General features: G+C 35.2%; 6 protein-coding genes across 7 annotated transcripts in view; 3 read left to right on the top strand and 3 right to left on the bottom strand.

Moving 5' to 3' along the window:
- On the top strand, positions 165-9,957 carry LOC109349193 (proline-rich receptor-like protein kinase PERK13). 2 transcript variants are annotated; one of them, XM_019589906.1, is made up of 8 exons: positions 165-1,529; positions 6,263-6,694; positions 6,810-6,896; positions 7,520-7,590; positions 7,711-7,787; positions 8,204-8,351; positions 8,957-9,118; positions 9,283-9,957. In XM_019589906.1, the coding sequence occupies exons 1-8, from the start codon at positions 695-697 to the stop codon at positions 9,568-9,570; spliced, it is 2,100 nt and encodes a 699-aa protein (XP_019445451.1). In that variant the 5' UTR covers positions 165-694; the 3' UTR covers positions 9,571-9,957. The 2 variants fall into 2 exon arrangements, with proteins under 2 accessions (XP_019445451.1, XP_019445450.1); XM_019589905.1 differs by lacking the exon at positions 165-1,529 and adding an exon at positions 3,969-5,333.
- On the bottom strand, positions 10,137-11,171 carry LOC109349197. The gene has a single exon (XM_019589914.1). It carries the CDS (start codon positions 10,816-10,818, stop codon positions 10,384-10,386), a length of 435 nt encoding a protein of 144 aa, XP_019445459.1. The 5' UTR covers positions 10,819-11,171; the 3' UTR covers positions 10,137-10,383.
- On the top strand, positions 13,163-18,719 carry LOC109349394 (type 2 DNA topoisomerase 6 subunit B-like). Its single transcript, XM_019590177.1, has 12 exons — positions 13,163-13,328; positions 13,469-13,577; positions 13,986-14,066; positions 14,180-14,206; positions 14,588-14,693; positions 14,780-14,855; positions 15,751-15,771; positions 16,038-16,234; positions 16,693-16,837; positions 16,943-17,136; positions 17,470-17,599; positions 18,248-18,719. The coding sequence occupies exons 1-12, from the start codon at positions 13,293-13,295 to the stop codon at positions 18,545-18,547; spliced, it is 1,422 nt and encodes a 473-aa protein (XP_019445722.1). The 5' UTR covers positions 13,163-13,292; the 3' UTR covers positions 18,548-18,719.
- LOC109349192 (type 2 DNA topoisomerase 6 subunit B-like) lies at positions 19,797-21,120 on the top strand. The gene is made up of 2 exons (XM_019589904.1): positions 19,797-19,978; positions 20,627-21,120. The coding sequence occupies exons 1-2, from the start codon at positions 19,847-19,849 to the stop codon at positions 20,924-20,926; spliced, it is 432 nt and encodes a 143-aa protein (XP_019445449.1). The 5' UTR covers positions 19,797-19,846; the 3' UTR covers positions 20,927-21,120.
- LOC109349191 (ADP-ribosylation factor 2) lies at positions 21,826-24,618 on the bottom strand. The gene is made up of 7 exons (XM_019589903.1): positions 24,496-24,618; positions 23,849-24,008; positions 23,522-23,592; positions 23,265-23,384; positions 22,510-22,628; positions 22,351-22,432; positions 21,826-22,108 (listed from the first exon to the last, which is right to left on the bottom strand). The coding sequence occupies exons 2-7, from the start codon at positions 23,994-23,996 to the stop codon at positions 22,103-22,105; spliced, it is 546 nt and encodes a 181-aa protein (XP_019445448.1). The 5' UTR covers positions 23,997-24,008; positions 24,496-24,618; the 3' UTR covers positions 21,826-22,102.
- Positions 26,123-27,231, bottom strand: part of LOC109349190 (phosphatidylinositol 3-kinase, root isoform) — an 11,220-nt gene continuing 10,111 nt past the window's right edge. Inside the window, exons 15-17 of the mRNA XM_019589901.1 lie at positions 26,882-27,025; positions 26,632-26,779; positions 26,123-26,550 (exon numbers count right to left, since the gene is read on the bottom strand). Coding sequence (XP_019445446.1) covers positions 26,413-26,550; positions 26,632-26,779; positions 26,882-27,025 — 430 coding nt within the window. The 3' untranslated portion in view covers positions 26,123-26,412. The remainder of the gene's footprint in view (positions 26,551-26,631; positions 26,780-26,881; positions 27,026-27,231) is intronic.

Genomic DNA, 27,231 nt, shown 5'->3' with positions numbered 1-27,231 from the left:
TTTTGGTTATCTATTTCAAGTTAACTTAGTGAAACTTATAAAGGTTTATCTAGTTTGTTTGATACCTATTTTGTGATGTGTAACTACTATATAGTATATTTGGGGGATATATCGTTTTCAATAAAAAATGTTTTAGGTATTATTGTTTTGAGTATTTTAAAAGGGAAGCTCAAACTTCCAACTTCCAACTCGGGTCAAATAGAACAGACCCGGATAACGTGATGGGCAAAGCCAACTTCCAATCAGATTCTCAAATTCTCAATCCAGTTCAGTTTGCATGGTAACCCGAAGAAGAAGGAGAAAATAAAAACAGTAACACTTGTCTCCTTCACAAACCCAAGCTCAAAAACAAAAAAACATGATCCTTTGCAAAAACATGAAACAAACTACTTCAAAACAATGCTAACACAAAAACACTCTTTCTCAACAACATGCTGGGAATTCTGTTTCCTTGATTCGAAGATTCGTTGGCCATTCCTTCGTCCAAATCCATCTGCATTGTTTAAACAAAACAAACCCCATGTTATTATTTTTGTTGCAATTTCTACTCTGTTCTTCAAAACTCAACCTTGGTTTTTTCCAACAAAAAAAGTTCCAATTCCAGTAATCTCTATTCCAAGGCGAGGGATTTGGCTTCTTTTTAATTTTCTCGCCATTTCTGATTATCAAGTTGAGATTTTTGAGAGAATCAGAAATGGCTAACAACAATTCCTCAAATGAGTCGCCTTCATCTAATTCCGGCAACGCTTCAACTCCACCGTCGCCACCTTCTGATGATATTTCAGAACCTCCCCAAAGTTCGCCGCCATCAAAGTCTCATCCTCCGCCGTCACAACCGCCGCCTTCTCCGACGAATTATTCGCCGCCACCGTCTCCGTCTCAATCTCCGCCGCCATCCCCACCTAAATCTCTTCCACCTTCCTTGCCTCCGCAACCGGAATCATCGCCGCCTCCACCTCCTGCGCCGAAATCATCACCACCACCTCCTAATAACTCACAACCTCCTAAGAATGCACAGCCACCAACAACTTCACCTCCTCCCCCCTCTTCACCACCCCCGACATCACCATCAACAACACCGCCACCACCCTCCACACCTTCAACACCACCATCACCGTCAAATAGTGGTTCTCCATCTCCGAGCCCTGCTCAGCAGTCACCTCCACCGCAAACTCAAATCCCTCCTCCTCCACCTAAGAACACACCTTCTCCTCCAACTCTACCAGCACCTGGTTCAAATGTTACTCCGGCTAGGCCGCCACCACATGGTTCGGTACCGAACCCTCCACCTGTTTCCCCCTCCGGCCACCATCCAAAAGCAAGTGATACTCCTTCAAGTAGCCCTTCCCGGCCAAATTCGAATGGTTCCGGTGAGAATAACACAGGAGAAATTGTTGGCCTTACCCTTGGCGTGGTTGCAGTTCTTGTCATTCTTGGTCTACTTCTCTTCTTAATATTCAGGCGCAACAAAAACCGATCGAATCTTTATGCTATTCCACCCCCTAATAAATTTCATCATAGGAACGGAGGTAAAGTATATATGTATATTTATATTATATCTGATTTGATTTAGAGATGTTGTATTCACAATTATATGACTTGCATATTAAAATCTCTATGCACTTGCATACACACATTGCTCTCAATTTTAGTGGCAATGTAGTAGAACTACCATTCATACACGTTAAAAATATGGAAAATTGATTATTAAAGTAAGTTTGTCTTTCAGGTGAGTAGGTAAAGACACATTTATCCTTAGATCATTTTCACTTGAGATCGCTATATATACATTTTATCAAATCAAGGATGGATACACTCCTGTTACTTGCTCATTTCCTATAAATAGTACCAAATCATTCTGACAAAATGTCTGCATATATGTGTTTCTACTTTGTATCGTGGTCATTTTCTTCCATGGGGGTGGCACTGTTGCATTAGAATTTCTTTTTAAGTTCTAAAGACTGTATCAAGTGTCTACAAAAAAAATGACAATATCATCTCTAAGGTGCTACATTTAGTACTTGGCAAGTATAAAGGTGTTTACAGAGACTGTTGCATTTTTAACATGTTTCTATAATCTTCAACATTTTAATATTGAATGAAGTGTCTGTGGTAGGCAGACACAGCATAAGTAAGAAGAATTACCATGTGTGGAGGAGACCGGTAAAAGCCTTCGTAAGGAAAGTAGATTAAATGAAAGTAGTCCAATTCCTAGAGCAAGAGAGTGACAAAGAAAAACCATAGGAGAAATGATAAAGAAAGACCACTATATTGTAACGAACAAAAAATAATAAAGAGCTATTGACTCATATATTAGTTGGACTTGTCTCCACAATATACCATATTTTGTTTAACAAAATTACATTTATCACATTTTTTGTTTAAAAGATAATACTTATTTATCGTGTATGGGTAGTCAATGTAACAAAAGTATAAAAAGTAGGGGTTTTTATAGGTATAAAAGTAAGAGATGATTTATATAATTTTGCTAAAATTGAGAGGGGTAGTGTAATTTACTCATCTCTTTATCCACACCAATGTACTCAACATTAAGAAAGCTTTTTACTTTTTCAGATAGAGGGGTAAATCCAATGAAAGATAGAGAGGTGGGAGAAAACATAAATTTGAAAAAAATATAGACATTCATCTAAATATATTTTCAAAATTAATATTTTAAAATAATAGGTTGTAGCTAAGTCAGTTAGTCAGCTGATGCAGACTCATCTAATATCTAATTTATCACAAGAATTTTAAGACTAAATTGTACCTACATCGTGGTATGGTTTCCTTTTATGTCTACGCCATCATATATCTTTTATTTATTTATTATTATTATAATTGATTTCTTAAATCTTCCACAACTCAAACGCACCTAATTAACAAACTTTATCCTTAGAAATCCTTCTCCTATCTTGGACCCCAGTGTCAAGTACTATTTGACTTGACTTGCCTGTTTGGAAGAGATCTATTTTTTTTCTTCTGTTACGTTGTCTTTTCACTTAGCTTGCTGTTTCTTGCGACTTGATTCGAAGCACCGGTTATTATATACATGCCTCATCTCAAGATCAATCACCATGCAAACAATACTCGTATTTCATGTTTGTGAAGTTTATATTATATCGTTTTGCTCAAATAATATTCTATTAAGTAACATGTTAGTGGTATGTACCCAAGTTTAATTCAACTTAATTTCATACCAAAGTTAATTTATTAAATTAAAGTTTCTCTTTTCTTCCATCCAATCCTTTTGAAGTCAACTCATTCACTAATTTATCTCTGGAACTCAAATCTTCCTCAAAGCTAAATTAGTGAATGTGTTATATTTGGAGGGTTTCAATGATTAAAAGATTTTTGATTTATTTACTAAAACAACATTGACAAAAAACTTGTTGAATTAAACAATAAATGATATTTCTAACCACTTCTTTTGAGTATATATTATTAATGTCTCCTCATAATTTTTTTTATAAAAATGAGGTAAACTCATATTAGCAAATCCTTGTATATATATTTGAGTTAATGGATTGTGATTATACTGTTAATATTAATGAGAAAAATAAAGTTAAAAAACTCAAGCATAGCTAGCAAGAGCCATTGTAATAAAATTGAATGGATGTATTAAATGATAAAACTTATGAAGATGATATATTTGCCTACACCATGAAAAAAATCACATATATCATAAAATTAATTTATAAATAACATATATTACTATCTTGTAGTATAAGTGATTTATATGAGGATTTGGAGGAGAATTACCATCATTCAAAACTTATATCTTATGGTGAGAATATTGATTTGTTTTTTTGGTTATCTATTTCAAGTTAACTTAGTGAAACTTATAAAGGTTTATCTAGTTTGTTTGATACCTATTTTGTGATGTGTAACTACTATATAGTATATTTGGGGGATATATCGTTTTCAATAAAAAATGTTTTAGGTATTATTGTTTTGAGTATTTTAAAAGGGAAGCTCAAACTTCCAACTTCCAACTCGGGTCAAATAGAACAGACCCGGATAACGTGATGGGCAAAGCCAACTTCCAATCAGATTCTCAAATTCTCAATCCAGTTCAGTTTGCATGGTAACCCGAAGAAGAAGGAGAAAATAAAAACAGTAACACTTGTCTCCTTCACAAACCCAAGCTCAAAAACAAAAAAACATGATCCTTTGCAAAAACATGAAACAAACTACTTCAAAACAATGCTAACACAAAAACACTCTTTCTCAACAACATGCTGGGAATTCTGTTTCCTTGATTCGAAGATTCGTTGGCCATTCCTTCGTCCAAATCCATCTGCATTGTTTAAACAAAACAAACCCCATGTTATTATTTTTGTTGCAATTTCTACTCTGTTCTTCAAAACTCAACCTTGGTTTTTTCCAACAAAAAAAGTTCCAATTCCAGTAATCTCTATTCCAAGGCGAGGGATTTGGCTTCTTTTTAATTTTCTCGCCATTTCTGATTATCAAGTTGAGATTTTTGAGAGAATCAGAAATGGCTAACAACAATTCCTCAAATGAGTCGCCTTCATCTAATTCCGGCAACGCTTCAACTCCACCGTCGCCACCTTCTGATGATATTTCAGAACCTCCCCAAAGTTCGCCGCCATCAAAGTCTCATCCTCCGCCGTCACAACCGCCGCCTTCTCCGACGAATTATTCGCCGCCACCGTCTCCGTCTCAATCTCCGCCGCCATCCCCACCTAAATCTCTTCCACCTTCCTTGCCTCCGCAACCGGAATCATCGCCGCCTCCACCTCCTGCGCCGAAATCATCACCACCACCTCCTAATAACTCACAACCTCCTAAGAATGCACAGCCACCAACAACTTCACCTCCTCCCCCCTCTTCACCACCCCCGACATCACCATCAACAACACCGCCACCACCCTCCACACCTTCAACACCACCATCACCGTCAAATAGTGGTTCTCCATCTCCGAGCCCTGCTCAGCAGTCACCTCCACCGCAAACTCAAATCCCTCCTCCTCCACCTAAGAACACACCTTCTCCTCCAACTCTACCAGCACCTGGTTCAAATGTTACTCCGGCTAGGCCGCCACCACATGGTTCGGTACCGAACCCTCCACCTGTTTCCCCCTCCGGCCACCATCCAAAAGCAAGTGATACTCCTTCAAGTAGCCCTTCCCGGCCAAATTCGAATGGTTCCGGTGAGAATAACACAGGAGAAATTGTTGGCCTTACCCTTGGCGTGGTTGCAGTTCTTGTCATTCTTGGTCTACTTCTCTTCTTAATATTCAGGCGCAACAAAAACCGATCGAATCTTTATGCTATTCCACCCCCTAATAAATTTCATCATAGGAACGGAGGTAAAGTATATATGTATATTTATATTATATCTGATTTGATTTAGAGATGTTGTATTCACAATTATATGACTTGCATATTAAAATCTCTATGCACTTGCATACACACATTGCTCTCAATTTTAGTGGCAATGTAGTAGAACTACCATTCATACACGTTAAAAATATGGAAAATTGATTATTAAAGTAAGTTTGTCTTTCAGGTGAGTAGGTAAAGACACATTTATCCTTAGATCATTTTCACTTGAGATCGCTATATATACATTTTATCAAATCAAGGATGGATACACTCCTGTTACTTGCTCATTTCCTATAAATAGTACCAAATCATTCTGACAAAATGTCTGCATATATGTGTTTCTACTTTGTATCGTGGTCATTTTCTTCCATGGGGGTGGCACTGTTGCATTAGAATTTCTTTTTAAGTTCTAAAGACTGTATCAAGTGTCTACAAAAAAAATGACAATATCATCTCTAAGGTGCTACATTTAGTACTTGGCAAGTATAAAGGTGTTTACAGAGACTGTTGCATTTTTAACATGTTTCTATAATCTTCAACATTTTAATATTGAATGAAGTGTCTGTGGTAGGCAGACACAGCATAAGTAAGAAGAATTACCATGTGTGGAGGAGACCGGTAAAAGCCTTCGTAAGGAAAGTAGATTAAATGAAAGTAGTCCAATTCCTAGAGCAAGAGAGTGACAAAGAAAAACCATAGGAGAAATGATAAAGAAAGACTTAGAGCTCAATGCTTTCTCAATGAACATGATTTATGATATAACATTATGACATTGATCCATGTAGCTGACCCTACCTAGTGGGATAAAGACTTGGTTGTTGTTGTATCATGTTGCCTATGGTATGTTTATTATGTTGCCTTCTGCATGCATCTTGTTTTCATGTTTAATGATTGTGGCTATCTTTTTCATCAGGTGCAGATGTGTGTTACTATGTTGAGGAGCAAGCTGTTAGGAACGGTCCACAGGATGGGTTTTATAATACACAACTTACATCTCCTGGAACCAACCCTTCAGACCCAGCATCAGTGCCTATGGGTCAGATGCTTTTTAATTATGACACAATTTCGGAAATAACTGATGGATTTTCTAGTCAGAATGTGATAGGGGAAGGGGGATTCGGGTGTGTTTACAAGGCTTTCATGCCAGACGGTAGAATTGGAGCAGTTAAGCTACTGAATACTGGTGGTGGGCAGGGAGAACGGGAGTTCAGGGCAGAGGTGGATATTATCAGCCGTATTCATCATCGACATTTGGTATCATTAATTGGTTATTGCATAAGCGAGCAGCAAAGAGTGCTTATCTATGAGTTTGTTCCTAATGGCAATCTCAGTCACCACATGCATGGTAATCTGAATTTCCCGTTGTTTTTTACTCATAAAAATTGAGAAATGCTTTAATGTTTTCTCTATTTATGATTTGATTCATAAGTATGTTTAGTTTGTATGTGCATTTCCAACAGGAAGTGGTGTGCCAGTTTTGAGTTGGGAAAAGAGGATAAAGATAGCTTTTGGTTCAGCAAGGGGCTTGGCATATCTGCACGAGGGCTGTAAGTATTGATCAAATGACACCTATTGGATTATATGCTCTTACTGTATGCATTTGTGTCAGTGGATTATATATTTCTTACAGTGAAACACAGTAAGTATATGGGGAAATGAGTTTTGCACATGATGCATAGAAACTAAGAACTATTCACTGTAGGTTTAGGTGGGCAAGAACATTTTAAGACTTTAAGTGGATCCGATCAAGCTCAGATTCTACCATGTCTGCAGGTGTTCAAGTAGTGTGCATCAACCAGCAAGAGGAACTGACCCCTTGTGGAGCCCATCTTTTAGTGTCTTCAATTACAGTGATAGAAAATTACTGGAGAAGAGTTTTCTAGAGCAGAAAAGAGGCCCAAAGCTTAGAAAATCTTTCAATACGATTTACTTCTAAATCTAAACACTATTACGAAGTTCATATCACGCCTTAAGAATTCCATGTTAATTTTGAGTAGCTAATCTCTATGGTTTATTAGTATGAAAAAAGAGGGGGATATCGGCTGTGCTTGATTTTGTGAACATTTCTCGGAACACGAGTGATAATTAGTCTTGTATCCCATTTCATATTTCAACTCAGTAATTTTGTACTTTTATAAAAGAAAAACTTAATCATTTTTTATGTTCCTAGGCAACCCAAAGATTATCCACAGAGACATCAAGTCAGCAAACATACTATTGGATGATGCTTTTGAGGCACAAGTATGCATATACTTTCTTATTTATTTTTGTCATATTCCCTTATGAAATATAGTTTTTAATCAAATTATGATCTCTCAAAATTGAAGTCCTGGATCCTAACTTAATCTTGTTTTAACACAGGTTGCAGACTTTGGACTTGCCAGACTAACCGATGATGTTAATACCCATGTATCAACTAGGGTGATGGGAACCTTCGGGTAGGTTTCCTATGTCTAAAACATAAAGCAGTATATTCTAATGTTTATAGACTTTCATCGGGGTTGAGACTTGTTGTCAAAGGGGAATACCTTGTTGGTCTGAAAGTTAAAGAAAACAAAAACTTTGTGATGTGGAATGTAAATGGTGGTCATTAAAACTTAGCAGTTAGCATATTCCGAAAAATACCCTCGAGCTTTGCTCATAGTTAAAATGTTACTTTGCTCAATGGTTGTTCATCACTATTATTTTAGAAGCTATGTAGAACCACTCACCGATGAGGTGGGCTAGCTATATAGGTTATGTAACCATCTCTTAAGGTTTGAGTTTGCAACACAAATCTTTTCTGAGGAAGCTTTCAGTAGTGCCAAATGTTAAATAACAAAACTGTCTAATGCATTCTATTTCCAATTTGCAGGTACATGGCCCCCGAATATGCAACTAGTGGAAAATTAACAGATAGATCAGATGTTTTCTCATTTGGAGTTGTCCTCCTTGAGCTTATAACTGGAAGGAAACCTGTCGATCCAATGCAACCTGTGGGAGAAGAGAGTTTGGTTGAGTGGGTATGACTGAACCTTATTTTGTTAAGTGGAATATATCATTAAAAAAGACAAACACTCAGAACTTCTTCGCTAGATTTTTGTTATAAACTGACATGACATGCTTTTTAACTCTTAAAAGGATGCATGACCCCAACCACTTCATTCGTTTGACATTCACCTTCAAAATTATATTTCTGTTGATTCAGTTTGAGCTTAAAGATATAAAAATATGATTTGAACAACTAATTCAGACAACTTATCACCACAGGTGATAGTTTATGAGCAAAGTACATGTGTTTCATGCATAAAAACGTCAAGTATATCTAGAAGTTATCCTAAACAGTTGTTCCAACAATACTACTCTTAAAGATCCTGCAACTGTTATGGAGGATTCTAGTGTTCTCATTTTGATACTAGAAATGGTATAGCAATTCAGAGAAATTGTCTTTAAGGGGACCTGTCATATGTTATAGTGTTTCTTTTGGTAAATCGATATTTTTTTTTCTTTTCCCCTAATTATCTGTGAAGAATATCATACATATTTAACATGTTCAACTGCTGACCATGGTTAATTTTTCTTGCAATAGAAAGTTAACTTACACTTTGAACCATGTAATCTGCCACAGGCCCGTCCTCTTCTCCTTCATGCAATTCAGACAGGTGACTTTAGTGAACTAGTGGACCCAAGGCTTGAAGGGCAATACGTCAACAGTGAAATGTCCAGAATGATTGAGGCAGCGGCAGCATGTGTTCGCCATTCTGCTCCAAAACGGCCTCGTATGGTTCAGGTGATAATAATACTAAAAGACAGCTATTTCCATGGTTCTTGAAAATCTCCATCTAAATGTTAAGCTTGGTTTGCTTTTGACAATCATCTACAATTGTAACAGTTTTTATTTTAACTCAACTAAATCATTGGCATGCACTGACCCATTCCTTTGGTTTTTATCAGTTAGCAAGAGCCTTAGAAGCTGGAGATCAGTCTGATTTATCTAATGGGGTGAAATATGGTCAGAGCACTGTTTATGACTCTGGCCAATACAACAAAGACATTATGAGATTCAGAAGGATGGCCAATGGCAGTTTTGGTGAATCTGATTTAGATATGTATAGTAAAGATTATAGTTCAGAAGAGATGCCTGGACCCCAATATCAGTGGAGGCGAAATATTTCGAGTACTGATTCAGAAGCTAAAGCTTACTATAGCCTTAATAACAGTGCTGCTGAGAACAGGTCTTGAGCATAGGCATAATGAAGTTAACCTGCCAGTTTTTATCTAACAAATTTCACCAAACTTCCTCTATAAACCAAAACTAGCTATAGTGCACCATGAAATTTTTTGGTTTAGAAAGATCGAAAGCTATGACCTTTATCCAAGCCTCCCAATCCTGAAGATCATGAAAGTTCAAGTATACGGAGATTGCCTTTGTTTGACCTATGCCAAACAAAAACATTGATTTTTCCTCTCTTCAACTTTGGTTCTGCTTCCTTTCCCCGATTTTTTAATGGCAGGGGACGTTGAAAGCACGTAGAAGTATAAGTTTGTTGAGGTTATTTTTGAATAGGTATTGTTGTAAATAGACACATCTCTAGTTAATTCTGGATTAGTTTCTTACTGCACATTTGAAATGATATATATACCAAAATCACTATTTCAAAGTTTTCATGTAATAATAGGTCTTATTGAATTAATAGTTAATGAAGCTACTCCACCAAAAGCCCTCTAAGCAGTTGCATTTTTTTGCTTTATTTTTCCAAATCCAAGTAAACTAAGTTTCTTAATATAAAACCATCCTTTTATACCCATTCAATCCATTGAATTTTCCATTTTTACATCATTCTTACTTTTACAAATCCATAATGTAGATAGAGCAAAGCCTTTTCTTAATATCAAAAGAAGGGCATTAAGAAAAGGAGAACATAATTATACATCTTAATCTTCAGTTGGAAATCTAACAGAAGAAAACAAAGAAGACAAATAGAAAGAAGAAAGAAAATGGTGGCCAACAATAAGATGGTCATGCATGTCTACATAATATTATATATAATTCCCTCATGGACCTGCTCTTATCTTTCCCCCATGGCCAAGCTTCATTTCAAAACTTCTCATGTCAACATGACCATGATGAGCACTCATTGGCTTCATTGGCATGGGCCCTCTGGCTGCACCATGTCCATGTCCATTAGGCTTGGAAGCTGCAATTTTCTTGTCAAAGCCAAACTCAATATCCACTTCTTTTGGACGCATGTCATGGTGGTGGTGGTTATGCTGCCTTTTCTGCTTACCATGTTTCTGGCTCTGGCCGCGGCTGCAAAATCTTCCAAGACAGCAAGCAACAGCAGAAATGACTACTATTATGGCCAGGACAACAAACACTGACCCAAAAGAACCATTTGAATGGTGAGGAGAGGGTTGGTCTGTGACAGTGTCTGGATAGACCTGAACAGGTTGTTGCTGCTGCTGCAGTGGTTGGAGTTGCAAGGCCATCTTGAGAGTAAAATGAGAGAAGTTGATTTGAGGGGTGATGATATTTGTTGAGGGAATATGTGGATATGGTATTAAGGTTGCAGCACTTGTTCTTTGAGTGCAGAGTAAGGTAGATTTGGTTAACTCTTCATGCACTCAACTGAAGTAGATTGAATATTAATGTGAGAAGAGGTTATGTATAATATTGGTGCCTCAAATAATGAAGGGTTTTTTTTTGAATTCAGAAAAGGGAGGAGATGGGAAAACTTTAATAAAGAGAGCAGCTAAAGATATTCTTTGTGCTCTTTACTTGTTGGCTCCTGCACTGTAATTGCTTTGTAAGGAGAGAAAGTAACATCTTGGAGCATCAAGACACAACAGTCTCAAGGCCCCATTGTCCCATGAAAATGCAGCTTTTTGTTTATGGTGTGTTTTCCCACTGATTATGATTGAAAATGAGATGGTCCTCTAATGTATAATAATATAATAAGGGAAGTAGAGAAAATCACTATGATTTAAATACTAAGCTGTTTTCTATGTGGGTCGTGTACGGATCAAAGGGTCATGATATTCTGATTATTAGGGTGTTACTTTTCTAATATGTGGGGGACATTTTGTAATGATTGAAAACTTACCATATTTAAGTTGTTAGGGACTTTTAAAGGAATTATTACTAGGCTTAATGGCTATGCTGTGGTTATATTCAAGTAACAAAAAAGATATATGCTATATATACGACAACTCTGCCATAATTTTCAGGTTTATATCCCAGAACACATATATTTTCATTATAAATCTGATGATTGGTGTAAATGGATCTATAAATACCACAGTTATTGAAGTTACCCGTAGAAAATCCATTATTGTCACGGATAATTACTAAGAAATACATGATTAGGGGTCTAAAAAAGTGATTGTTTTAGCAGCAGGATAGTGTTCTAAATCTGATGCATGTTAGCATTCCTTTAGTCAAGGATTTCTTCGATATCTGTGAAAGCAAGGAACAGAGTCAGAGAGAGACCATAGTGAGTATTATTAATATCGGGATTAGAGCAAAAGTATGAAGCACTATCAACTCCAAGCCCAATGCTATCAGCTTAATGGGGTCACCTTGCCTGTTTGTGTCCCCTTTATTCCTTTTCATTTTTTGAAATAGGGAATCTGCTATGACTATTGTGTTGGTATTCATATTAATTTTCAGAGAGATTCTTTTGTGTTTGCAGAATTTCCAACCACCAGTTAATCATATTGTTATTATTGGAGATAAAGAAGAGTAAAGAAACTCATCAGTGAAATACTACCAAGATGTTTCATGAGACATTACATTTAATTGTATGTTCAAATTTTAGTCATCCATTGATTTAAGGGGTTTGATTAATAGAGTTGAAAAGGATAACACTATTACACTATTATCTTTATTTTTAACTTCTAAAATTTGATCTTTTTAAAAATCCTAACCAGTTTAGTGACAAGATTCAAAAACGTTTTTTTTTTATAATTAAAATTTAAAAGTGTATATTTTGACAAGTGATTCTAACAAAAAAGAATCTAAATTAGAATGTTTGTTTTATGGGATAGCAAAAAAAGCATACTCACTCAGTTAAAAAAGAAAAAGAAAACACTGGCGTGTAAACTCTAATTGTTAACTTAGAATTTAATGTGTTGTTAGATGGAAGACAATTCTATTCAGATTTGCCCTGAATAATACTTATAACTCACCCCACATTTTTGTTTTTGAATTAGAATGTCATTCCTTTCTTAGCTAAGGAGATAAATATGAAAGAATACTATTTGATGATAAAACGGAACATCTTTATAGTAGAGATATTCACCATGCAGTACAAGGAAAATAATTTGTGTGCAACACTTTGAAAAAAGGATTAGGTAAAAGCATTAAGCAAAGGATGAATCATGAATAAAAGGAAAATTATTCCACTTCCAGCAGTGAGAATATAAATTGTTCGAGCAAAGCTTCGGTTCTCTTTCTTCCAGCGATGCCACCAGCTGGCATCATGTGAGTACTATAAGAGTTGTAGCAGAACTTCAGTCAAAATTATATTGCTGGAGATATGTAGTGAAACTATTAAATTTTTCCCTTCAGTGATCTCTTTCAATGCATAATGCTAATAGCTAATTAATAAGAATATTTTTTAAGGATGATAAGAATATTATGATAATACATCATTTGATTAGTTTCCTTATGCCAATCAAGCAACAGATAATGACAATCAAGCATATTAAGAGTAATTCAGATTTCTTATTGTATTAATTAATCAACTAATTATTTGACTAGTTAAATGAAAATAATATACAAGGTGGGCTGGAATTGAATATGGATCAGACTAAAGCCCATAAATTTGATGGGCCTAGTTATCGAGTCATCATGGGCCCACCGCCTTTAGTTCAGATTTCTGATATATAAATTCCGATATTTCAAATTTCATGCTCATATTTTCGCGCCTGTTATCGGGAAGGAGTGTTATGTTCTGATTCGAATGGAGTTTTCTTCGGTTCAGAATCTGTGCTTACACGTGAGTTTCATCTTCTCTTCACAGTGAACTGCTCATATTGTTTTTGTTCTCTGTTTTTCTCTTGACATCAATTTCGTTCGAATTTGTTTCTCCTTTTTTTTGAGTGGTTTAGTTATGCGACGTGAATATGTGTTTTGCAGTTAATAAGTTCAGCGTATCAGAGATGCCGATTATCCGAGCATATTTGTAGACTCTCAATCATTCTCGCTCGATCTTCACCATTGCCCCCTTCTTCACTTCGAATTTCAAGTAATCCTCCTTTTCATATTATAATGTCCGATATCTTCTTCATTTTTCTCGCATTTTTAATTAAATAAGATTTAAATGAGTGTTTATAATTTTTCATTGTTTAATTAAGTTTTAATTAGTTCATTTCATAAAGAATTATGCAGTTCATTAAATCACAGGTGCAGTGTGTATACATTTCTGTGTATGTTTGTGTTAGTTAACGATTACAGAATTGAATTTATCATAAGAATGATTCCTATACTAGGAATGAATAAAACCACTACAGTGGCTTGGTTCTTGGTACAAGATCAATGATCAATCAACCAGCCCCTGGATGCTATGATGTCATGAGTCAAGGCCGTTTTAGAGTGTCCGTGTCTTATTTTCCTTGTAATAATAATAAATAATATTTGAATCTTTTTCGAGCAGTCTCTGATACTGGCATTGGAAGCTGCTTAGAGGAATATCAACACTTGAAGTTGCCTTCCACGTTTGTTGCTGACAATTGGGGTAACTGAACATTCCATGCTAACCGTCAAAGTTGGAAGTTAATTTATTGATGGATTTCGGGTCATTTGCAATTATTTATTATTACAATTTTTCTTTTGCTTCTGGTAAAACAGATGGATTGCTGTCTATCAAAACCACAAGTGAGTTTAATTTTCTCATGGTAGTTTTGCTTTGATCTCATTGAACTAATAGATTTCCCACATGCACCTATTCGAATGAGATAGCTATTCTTATCTGCGTCAACTTAAATGCTCATAATGTGGGAGGTAACATGCTAGTCTTTTTGTCTAATGAAAATGGTTTAAAATTATTTTCATATTATTTTGATGTGATTAACACGTGTGATATGAACTCAGTTTTCACCAACGTTGTTGTATGTGGAGACTTGTTAATGTTTTTTATCTCTTTGATATTGTTCAATTATTCCACTTGGTGGTCAAGAGTGCCTTAAATTTCAACTATTTAATATGTTGACATTTATAGGTTATGCGGATTCTTATTATAGTCTATGGGAAATGTAGGCATCAGTGATAGTGAGATACATAATTATCAGATAATTTTGAAAGAAAATGGTTCCCCCAGAATTACTAAGCTACCTTCAAACCCGAAAAAGGGTGCAATATTCAGGCATGCAAGACATTTGAACTTCATTAATGTAAGATTAATTTGTTAGTTGATTTTCTCTCAATGATTGTGATTATCTTATTTTGCAGTGGTAGTGAAGTTTGTCTTTGTTCTTTTATTAGCCTTGACCTCTTACTGGCTGAGCTTCATAGCTTTTTACAGAAGGTACATTTACTTTTTTGTGCTACTTCGTGGAATCATTTTATTGCTCACTATTCGTAAATGACTTAGAATATATCAAAATTTTGGTAAGCTAAAAATATTTCCAATCTAAATTTGTTTGATGAAATTGCTTATTTATTGCCGTGCCTCGGTCATGCGAGAGCCCTAGCACGTTGATGACCAATGCATTTATCATGAATGTAGATCTTATTTCTTGGGCCATACTTTTTGGTTGGGACAAGGGAATACACTGAGCATTTACTGCTTTCAGAAAACATTGGCCTGCAAGTCTGCCCCGTAACAAAATTTGCAGTTATTAGAAAGTGTTGATTACTTCAGACAGTGACTAGGATGTACATTAGGAATTCTTGCATATATTTTGTACTTCTCCAATAGGCAGTGTTGAAAGCAATTTGGTATATTATTAGATGTTGCTATATTGAGAAGGTAAAGAGTATAAGTGTTTGTATTTAGCTAAAACACACCAAAAACAGGAAAATCTTCACCTGAGAAATTGGAAGAAGAAAAGAGGACAAAAAATATGTGGAGATAGACATTAGAAGAAATATGGAGGTAGATTTGCCAAACCTGAACTTCCCAAGCTTGTTATCGATTGTAGTTCATACAATATCATCTAAGATCAAACTGATTGTCACACTTTATGGCGAAAGTGATGTTTGCATCTATTTTCCTTGCACACTCCTTAAATTCATATCTTTTTACTTCACTTATTTTTGGTTAATTGCCTTTTTTGGTTCGTAGTTCTAGAAAATCTTCAATGCATACCAAAATTGATGGCGTCTTTTGTTGGTGTCCTGATATCGCTCATGTTCTGCTGTTTATGTTTACGCATCAAATTTTCGTGTTCTTTCTACTTATTTATTTCTTTATTTTGCAGATGCTAATTCTAAGGATTCCTGTAAGTTAAATTGACATAAGTGCACAATTCACAAATATTCCCCTATTCATTTGAACAACTATACTTTCCAGTGTGTTGATGCTGTTGCGGGAGAGCATTTTTCTTATATATCATTTGCTATCAACAGTTAATTCCACCAAATCAAATTTCCAAATTGCATTTCCATGTCATTGATACACCCTTGAAGCAATATTACAAATTTAACATGAAGAACCCTTGATCAAAACTTTGGCACAGTTTTAGTGATTCACTTTGATTTTGTCCAGAATGTTGCAATTCAATTGGTGGCCGAAGATTATGCTGTGCCTGGTTCACAATATGAAAAGGTTTTTCTTGCACATGGGTGCACACAGTTACCTATCTCAGGATCAAATCTGGAACTTTTTAAGTCAGGCCTTAAGGATTATGTACTAAAGCATGGAAATAATTTAAGTAACATGTGCAACTCTTGCTTCCCCAGTCGGTAAATTCTTAATCTCAAGTCAGCTCCTGATTATCATTTAGAACCAAAATGTTTTTGTTCTACAATTAGTAGATTAATTAATTTCTTGCTGTTAAGTCACACGGGAAGAGGTAATTTGACTGTACTTTAAATATGATTATATGTTGGTATCATCCTTAAATTCCATGAGATGTGTTGATTATTACTTGAACATTAACATGTCATGTTCACTACTCTTGGTACATGGGCAAAGTGATGGGCTGTAGTTTTCACCACATTTATAAGGTGTCATAGTTGTGGAGGAAAAATGTCTTGCATATAGGAACGTGAAAAGTTAGTTTCTATAACTTTCGAAGTATTTACTTTCTTGGTAGTGGCCACATGCTTAATTAGAGAAGTGCCTTGAGAACTGAGATCTGTAAGTCATAGCACAAATAGCTTTGGTGTTACTTAATATTTACCTTTTGAACCTACCTTAGGGAACAACTCAAAGTTGGGAGTGGAGTTGCTTGCTGCACTGAAAACCATCAACACATTGAACTGGTAGTGGAAGCAGTCATAGTAATGAGCAATATATCAAGGGAGAATGCTGCATGTGTCAGGGAATATGGTGATAAAACAGAGGTTCCTGAACAACTCCCCTGAATTATATGATTCTGTTCTGTTTTGTTATTCTTTAGATTTTACATATCTGCTTATTAATCGGATAATATCAATGTTTAATATCAGGTTTTGTTTTTCAAGGACTTTTCACCTTGTACGATCTCCCGATCATGTATGAAGGCTTTGAAGAGCACTGATTGGAAAAGATATGGTCTGAGTTTAAGGAGCATAATCCAGCAAGATGGCTTTGCATTATTAGAATGGGAAAACTTACCTACAAATACTCACATTGATATTGTGCTTCACTCTTATCAGAAACAATATCCTGCATTGAATAAATAATTTTTTTGCTTTATCGAAGACTGTTAAACACGTCCAATTTTCTTCATTGGAGACAATATTTTCATACTTTCCATAAGATATATACCCTAACTTTCTTCATAGAACCAGTGTACAACTCTGCGTTTCATTTAAATACATATGCTAGACAAATTATATACATATTCCCAACATGAATATAAGTATGAATATCTGCATTGTGTAAATATGGTATGAATATCTGCATTGTGTAAATATAGTATGAATATCTGCATTGTGTATATCTATGAAAATTTCTTATTTTTATGTGATATACTTCCTTGACATGTTGGTATGACTGGGATACCAGCACCAAGGAAAACGTCTAAACTTGATAGAAATCTTGTCAAAAAAGCTGTCAAAATTTCTCTAGATGACTTGAGGGAGAGGAATTCAGGGCTCTTTTTAAGTTCTCGTGCCATTCAGGTAAATTCTTCTAACTTGTTTTCTATGGCCCCTCACTATTTATAGAGATGAATGATATCCGCTAATCCTTTCCAAAATATTTAATAAATTTCCCATTCAACGAACTGAGTGATAGTGTTGGAATTGAATATTTAACTATCCTAATATAGCTAGCATCTATACATGCTTAGTATGTTTTTCCTGTGGCTGAGTAAAGCATAAAAAACACAATTCAGTTGTGAGTGACAGATCAAAGTGGCATCACGTTATAAAGTTTTCATTTTTTTCAGTAGTTTCCATGGGCTTGTGGCATGCTTTCTCCTTTTCTACCAGATATCTTGTGGATTTAGAGTCAGCTGTGAAAACTTTCAATATTTAATTGCTCAATCACTCATCCATTTATTAAAAGGAAAATTAAAATGGAGAAAGAAATCCATATTCTAGCTTGCCGTTTTGACTATACCCACTGGTCTACTATCTATCTGACTTAATGGATAGTATTGGTTTGATTATCTCAGTTGTGGTGAACCTATCTGATCCAATTTCATGTAGTGCTAATTAGGTTGCAAGATTGTTTTCCGACTCTCCCGATATATCTGTCGCCTTATATTTTATTTCACACCAAACTTTGCCGCCTGATATTTTAAGAAATTGGTCTTTCATTTTCAGATTCGCAGTTATGCTCCTGATCTGGCAAAAACAATTGCTGGACTGATATTGTCTTCTAGTGACTTGGATTTCCAGGGAGAATGCTTTTCTCTTCTTGGATTACAGTCCCAAGAAGTTGGAACCGAAAATGTGGAAAACTGTATTAAGGAGAGGATTGTTTCAGTTATAGAAACTAACGACAAAAAGCCCCACAAAACAAATGAAGTTGAGCCTTTCCTTTTTGAGGATGATCGTGTTCATGGAGTGGAGTTTCAAGAAAACAATTACGAAGATGCACGAGTTTATCCCATGGACATATAACTCTTACGAGGTTTCCATTCTCAAATTCAAATTACGGCAAATGCTGCCAATTCTTTTTTACAACTGTTCGATGCTGCTAATACCTGTGGTTGTCGTGACTATTCCCATGCTCTCGTTATTCTGACTTGAACCTTTAATCATGTCTTTTGCTTTCAATTGTCAATTTGCCATTAAGGTACCATCTTAAGATTTTCCCTGCCTTCTTAATATGCCACAGATTAAAAAAAAATATGTAGATTAATTTTCTTTCCACAAATTGAAGAAAGAAATAAAAGAGACAGATGCACGAGTTTTTCTTGAATTAATAATTATATTCTATTAGATGATGAGAGTAGTGTGGAAATAATGAGGATAGTATGATCATTTTGAAAATTAGTGTCTACTTTCCTATTTTCTTCACACATGAGGAGAGAATAATTTGCATGAGGCATATCATAATTTTTTCCTTATTCTCTATTTCCCTTAACAACAAAATGAGACAATATACTACACTCTCCTCACTTTAGTTTCTTACTTCCGATATTCTCTCACTTCAAATCCACTTCAACCAAATGAGTGGTGGGCTCCAGGAATTAGGCATATCCTGAAGCAAATCAAATCCAAAATTTCAATTTTAAACTGGTAAAATATTTTCTTAGGAAAGGAAAAAGTAAACAAAGAAGAGTGCCAACCTCCATCTGTTACCCCAATACGTTATAAATCAAAGTTGTACTTCAATATTACTAAAAATTGAGGCAAAAAAGGAACTACGAAGTACAAGCCCACGCCCATGTCATCCACATTTTCAAGGACTTTTCACCTTGTACGATCTCCCGATCATGTATGAAGGCTTTGAAGAGCACTGATTGGAAAAGATATGGTCTGAGTTTAAGGAGCATAATCCAGCAAGATGGCTTTGCATTATTAGAATGGGAAAACTTACCTACAAATACTCACATTGATATTGTGCTTCACTCTTATCAGAAACAATATCCTGCATTGAATAAATAATTTTTTTGCTTTATCGAAGACTGTTAAACACGTCCAATTTTCTTCATTGGAGACAATATTTTCATACTTTCCATAAGATATATACCCTAACTTTCTTCATAGAACCAGTGTACAACTCTGCGTTTCATTTAAATACATATGCTAGACAAATTATATACATATTCCCAACATGAATATAAGTATGAATATCTGCATTGTGTAAATATGGTATGAATATCTGCATTGTGTAAATATAGTATGAATATCTGCATTGTGTATATCTATGAAAATTTCTTATTTTTATGTGATATACTTCCTTGACATGTTGGTATGACTGGGATACCAGCACCAAGGAAAACGTCTAAACTTGATAGAAATCTTGTCAAAAAAGCTGTCAAAATTTCTCTAGATGACTTGAGGGAGAGGAATTCAGGGCTCTTTTTAAGTTCTCGTGCCATTCAGGTAAATTCTTCTAACTTGTTTTCTATGGCCCCTCACTATTTATAGAGATGAATGATATCCGCTAATCCTTTCCAAAATATTTAATAAATTTCCCATTCAACGAACTGAGTGATAGTGTTGGAATTGAATATTTAACTATCCTAATATAGCTAGCATCTATACATGCTTAGTATGTTTTTCCTGTGGCTGAGTAAAGCATAAAAAACACAATTCAGTTGTGAGTGACAGATCAAAGTGGCATCACGTTATAAAGTTTTCATTTTTTTCAGTAGTTTCCATGGGCTTGTGGCATGCTTTCTCCTTTTCTACCAGATATCTTGTGGATTTAGAGTCAGCTGTGAAAACTTTCAATATTTAATTGCTCAATCACTCATCCATTTATTAAAAGGAAAATTAAAATGGAGAAAGAAATCCATATTCTAGCTTGCCGTTTTGACTATACCCACTGGTCTACTATCTATCTGACTTAATGGATAGTATTGGTTTGATTATCTCAGTTGTGGTGAACCTATCTGATCCAATTTCATGTAGTGCTAATTAGGTTGCAAGATTGTTTTCCGACTCTCCCGATATATCTGTCGCCTTATATTTTATTTCACACCAAACTTTGCCGCCTGATATTTTAAGAAATTGGTCTTTCATTTTCAGATTCGCAGTTATGCTCCTGATCTGGCAAAAACAATTGCTGGACTGATATTGTCTTCTAGTGACTTGGATTTCCAGGGAGAATGCTTTTCTCTTCTTGGATTACAGTCCCAAGAAGTTGGAACCGAAAATGTGGAAAACTGTATTAAGGAGAGGATTGTTTCAGTTATAGAAACTAACGACAAAAAGCCCCACAAAACAAATGAAGTTGAGCCTTTCCTTTTTGAGGATGATCGTGTTCATGGAGTGGAGTTTCAAGAAAACAATTACGAAGATGCACGAGTTTATCCCATGGACATATAACTCTTACGAGGTTTCCATTCTCAAATTCAAATTACGGCAAATGCTGCCAATTCTTTTTTACAACTGTTCGATGCTGCTAATACCTGTGGTTGTCGTGACTATTCCCATGCTCTCGTTATTCTGACTTGAACCTTTAATCATGTCTTTTGCTTTCAATTGTCAATTTGCCATTAAGGTACCATCTTAAGATTTTCCCTGCCTTCTTAATATGCCACAGATTAAAAAAAAATATGTAGATTAATTTTCTTTCCACAAATTGAAGAAAGAAATAAAAGAGACAGATGCACGAGTTTTTCTTGAATTAATAATTATATTCTATTAGATGATGAGAGTAGTGTGGAAATAATGAGGATAGTATGATCATTTTGAAAATTAGTGTCTACTTTCCTATTTTCTTCACACATGAGGAGAGAATAATTTGCATGAGGCATATCATAATTTTTTCCTTATTCTCTATTTCCCTTAACAACAAAATGAGACAATATACTACACTCTCCTCACTTTAGTTTCTTACTTCCGATATTCTCTCACTTCAAATCCACTTCAACCAAATGAGTGGTGGGCTCCAGGAATTAGGCATATCCTGAAGCAAATCAAATCCAAAATTTCAATTTTAAACTGGTAAAATATTTTCTTAGGAAAGGAAAAAGTAAACAAAGAAGAGTGCCAACCTCCATCTGTTACCCCAATACGTTATAAATCAAAGTTGTACTTCAATATTACTAAAAATTGAGGCAAAAAAGGAACTACGAAGTACAAGCCCACGCCCATGTCATCCACACCCACCGGTAATGGGTACCAACCCGTACAAGATAGAAGAGGAACAAGGTATGCACATCTGAAAAGTGTTTTCTTTTTTTATCTTACAATTGATAAACAAAATCCCTGCAGTGACACGATACATGGAAAGTATGTGACCAAGATAAAACTACAAATCAGAAAGGGATGGCACATTGAAATTAGTATCTCCATTACAGTTACGAACATTGCATCCAAACCCAATAGAAAGCTTAAAAGTTTTACACATCTCATGAAACAAACTCCTACAACAATTTAGCCACAAAGATGTCCTAAATCACAATACATGAACACAAATCGAAGTTGTTTCTGAACAAGACCAAGAAATAAAAGCTAGATAAATATTCACCCCTGCATCCAGAAGACTCCCAAAAAGCATTAAGCCTGTAATGATAGGAAAAGCAAGGAAATTTTCATGTCAGTAATTCCAGAAAAGTTATGCCTTTTCATTAATTTTTGTGTGGATGAAACTAGAAGCACAAAAAAATGACAAAAGTATGCCAAGCATCTAGATAGGCGTGTAAACATTTAAGAGCATAGAGGCATGACGCACGTTTACTATCACTTCTATACATTTTTAAGTAACAAAAATTTCACAAGAAAGGAGGGAAGAACCCAATAGCTACCTTATTTGCTATGTTGTTGGAAAGCCAGTCCAAACCTTCATAAAGACCTTCCCCAGAAGTTGCACAAGTGCTCTGGATGTACCTGGAAGAACCAAAAGACTGTTAGAATCACAACACTTACAATATAGGATAAGAAGGGTTCATTATAGAAATACTCACCAGTGGCGCTGTCTGAGGGAGTGGAGACCTAGCTTGTCAGTAATCTCAGCAGCATTCATGGCGTTAGGAAGATCTTGTTTGTTGGCAAACACAAGCAATACAGCATCTCTCAGTTCATCCTGAAAAGATAATTAAAATGATTTTTTTCAAGAGTTGTCATTCCATCACAAAAATACATAAATAAGAAAGCAGAAGAATGAAGGAGACAGATGATTCTTGTGTTGTAAACATTCAAGTTGACACAGGAGCCTCAGAACCACCGTATCCCAGAAACTTGACATAATAAGAACTTACAAGTTATATTCAGCAAAAAAAAAAAAAAAAAACAGATCGTTTAAAAGCAGCAATGATGAAGAGAAACGCTATCTGTCAGGAGTTCGATAAAAATCTCCACCTCATAAATAGAAAACCACCCTTTGAGAAAGTGAGTCATCAAATAGACTAATGTATCACCAAAAAGCCAGACTACAGTAGGGACAACAAAATTCTAAGATTTTCTTCTTAAAACAAACAATTTGTCCATCAACAAAACCCAATGAAATATCCCTGAACATTATGAGACATGATAAGAGAATATTCTTCACAGATAAAATGATTCTTGAAGGTTAGACCTTTGTATCTTAACTAATTTGCAGGTCATATCTTTTGGCCCTTCAGTGATCCCAAACCTGATTCTTGAAGAGTGTCTAACATGTACATATATCAACATCAAGATCTATCATAAGAGGCAAAGCTGAATCACCAAAAATAATTACCTCATTCAACATCCTATGTAACTCATCTCTGGCCTCAACAACTCTGTCCCTGTCATTGCTATCAACAACAAATATAAGACCCTGAGTGTTCTGGAAGTAGTGCCTCCACAAGGGACGAATCTGTAAAAGAAAACATCAGTATTCAGACATTAGCCAAGTAATGCTAAGTAGTTCGATGGTGAACAAGAAGTGATATATGCATTAAGTATTATTTAATATCGTAATTTTTAAAAATGTTTAAGAATCAAGATTTATACCTTGTCCTGGCCTCCAACATCCCAAACAGTGAAGCTAATGTTCTTGTATTCCACAGTCTCCACATTGAACCCTGAAAAAATATATATAAATATATCAATGCATATAACAGCATCAAAACATGTCAAGAATCTAACAAACATTAGGTACATCCATGACCTCACATTAAACACAGCACATTAAACACCTGATATAATGAAACATACTTTCAGATCCAACCTTCAAATTTGAAGGTTTTTTCAAAGATTCAGCATTGTGCTGTTTCTATTTGGGAAAATTATACCAATCTTTGGATCCAATTTTGAAGGTTTCTTTAATAGAAAACTTACCAATGGTTGGAATAGTAGTGACGATCTCTCCAAGCTTGAGCTTGTACAGGATAGTGGTCTTACCAGCAGCGTCAAGACCCACCATCAGAATTCGCATTTCCTTCTTCGCAAAAAGCCGACTGAAAAGCTTCGTGAATGTTAGACCCATTTTTCCTTCACCCTGCAAATACAAATAAATTAGATACAAAAATATTAACATTTTATTTTATTCAACTTTTTAACATCCAAAACGGAAGAGTGATTTTGTGTTTCCGGAAATTCTATTAGCATCCAATATAATTACATCAATGTCACTGGATTCAACAAGATCACAAACTGAACGAGAAAGAAATAGAAGGAAAAAACATCGACATTCAAAAAGATCTAGAACCATATATAGTCACTCCGTGGCAATTGAAATTGATCGCACACAACAAAATCAAGAAGCTAACAACATTTCGGGGAAGAAACAGAAAGATCTTAAAATTTTGATTTGAAAACCCTCAGATCAAACGAGAGAAATAAGTAAAACAAACGGAAAAGTGAAAACGTGAAGAAACATCATGATTGGATGCGAAATTCAACCGCGATTGTAGAAGGAACTGAAAATAACGGTGTGAATGGAGCGGAAGAGAAAGAGAAAGAGAGATCTGAGATTTGAAATTTACCTTTGGAAATGATAAGTGGTTCAAGGATCTGATATTTGAATGAAAGATGCAGAGAGAGAAGAGAGAGAAGCGTGCTTTGAAAGAACGCGAAATGAGGAACTTGAATCTTTAACGAGAATGCTTTTATAAACACAATTTATTATGTTATGTTAGGGGGAAAAATCATATTAATCAATTTTAAATGTCGTACAAATTAGACCTTTCATTTCTTATTATCGGTTAATTGACCTCACAATTTTACTTATTCGGAATCTAACGATTTTCGGTGTTTACTTAAACACATTTTCCAATATAAAAATGACATTATTGTATTCATGAGTGATCAAGTCAAAGTCTCGAACGAAATACTTAAATAACTTATTTTCCTTTCTCAAGTTTCTACACAATTTTTGTTTTCACTTTATAATTTTAATACTCAATAATGAAACAGGAATAAACATAACTTTATATACAATTAATGACTCACAATATAAAATAAAATGATTTTAACACAAAAAACTCTTGATAAGCATTTGAAATTATAATTAATGTAGTAATAATTAAATATGTAGGTAAACTCTTAATATCAAGTTCATAATCTTAAGTTTGTCTCATTTTAATAATCAAGTCTTACTTTAAGCTTAAATTGGTTTGTTACATAAGCAAACTAGCATGATCATCTATGTTGAAAAGTGTATAGAGCAAGATTTAAATTGTGATGAAACTCTTTTTTGTCATACTTGGACAACCTTTTTATCATAATACATCACTAGAGTGAATTGTGCTAGGGCTTGGAGGAAACTCATAGTTGTGTTCTAAACTACCAGATCCAAACTGCATCACTTGGTGTTGATTGCAAACATGTAAATGAAACAAATTATCAGTAACTTCATTAGAGCAATTTTAGCACCCTTCTTCATGATCCACTCACCCTCACCCATGCAAGTTATTTGACAAGAACTTGAGTTTTTTGTGTCTTATTTTATTTTGGTTAACACGAGCTCGGTTTTACTAAAGCATGGACATACCCTTTATAGCCTTAGTAGGATATTTGGAGTAGTTCCATTTTTTACTCTGTCCTGCAAGGTGATGCTGCAGTACTCTGTCCTGCAAATGTATAATTTAAAAAATTGAATATGATAAAAATTATAGTGGCGCTTTCCAGTTTTGGCAATTTATCTAGTGTAAATTCAGTTACAGGTATGGGATCATAGCTGAATTTATTTATATAAAATGTACACCAGACAGTAGTTTATGACCATGTAAAGGATATCTTTACGAGTGATAAAAGATTAGTCTAACCTAAATGACCATTAGTTTACATATGTAAAGTTATGCTGCCTTCATAATACAAAAGGTAGGGCAGAAGAATAAAAGAGAACCTCACAGCCTTCAAGATACTTGATTTAGACAATAAAATTGCATATTAGCAGATTGCACAGCTGCCAGTGGGGTCTCACTCTGCTTTTATAGTTCCATTCTGTGGACAGAGCATACTGTAATTTAGACGCCTGTGGACAGAGCATCACATTCTGGAAACAAAGAGAGGACCATGTGAGGAAGAAACTCGAAGAAAACTGTAATTTCAATGTCTTGCATACAGAGATCTTCACTAGAAAAGGATGTTTTCTTTAAAAGGAAACAACTATAAAGAATAGAAAATGCTGCAGATTCATTCATTTAAAAGAAAGCCATGAAAATGGAGTAATATGGTGTTCCAAGCAGCTGCTAATAGTCATATACCGACATCTCACTTTGAGTCAAGAGCATTTCGGAATGATAATGAAATAATAATTCATTTTGAAATACAACTAATATAAGACTTCTATACCAACTTAAACTAATCTCAAGTCGACATCTACCTGTTTTTCCCCAGAATACAACTAAAAATTACCTGGTCAATTACAACGGTGTAATGATGCCCGATAAACATTGGTATTACCGCCAATACTGAGCCCAGCGATGAATGGTCTCAACCATCTGAGGGAATAATGCACTCACACTCTCATTAATAAGATCCTGGAAGAAATGTATACTGGCTTCATCATCCAAGTCCAACCGAAACTTTTCTTGAAGCTGCATTGTATTGCAAAAAAGTCTTGGTGTAAGAACAAAAGAACAGTTCTGAACTATTTATTGAGATGTCAAGGAGCTCACCTTAAGAATTCCCTTTTCAGGATCAGAAGCTATGTCGGGAATATTGGACCCCGCCATTAAGTAAAATAGATTTAAAATTAGGTTACTAGATTTCCGAAGAATGTTGTATGCTTCACAGCAGTAGGACTTAAACCTTGTGTAATACTGGCTGCAGGCATACAAAGTAACCAATTATTATCTCGCTGTTTAACCCACAAAATACACAACCACCATCTTGGATATGAAGTGAACTATCGAATGGGAACTTTACCTTTCAGCTCCACCCATAGCCTCGACCATTTCCATGCAAAGCTTCATTGGAGGTGGAAATGGCTTAGGATCTCGCCCAAGAATGAAACCAAAGTCAACATGGAAAAGACGTCCATCCTCTCTAAGGAGGAGGTTGTCTAAGTGCCTACCAAATTGAAAAGAAAACACGCTCAGTCAATTAGGGGGAAAAATATGGATTATGTGAAGAATTGAACACGCCCACTTCATAAAATAAAGAATAACATTATAGAATCTGTTAGAGACATCACTAAAAATAGGGGAAAGAATCTTGGATGCCATGCAGGTTATATGCAGTATAAACTCCAGAAGACTAAAACAGTTAAGCTACAC

This window comes from Lupinus angustifolius, chromosome LG06, assembly GCF_001865875.1.
Source record: "Lupinus angustifolius cultivar Tanjil chromosome LG06, LupAngTanjil_v1.0, whole genome shotgun sequence".
NCBI classification, from domain to species: domain Eukaryota; kingdom Viridiplantae; phylum Streptophyta; class Magnoliopsida; order Fabales; family Fabaceae; genus Lupinus; species Lupinus angustifolius.
The sequence above is the reverse complement of the archived record's forward strand: the minus strand, read 5'-3'. Positions and strand labels throughout refer to the sequence as shown.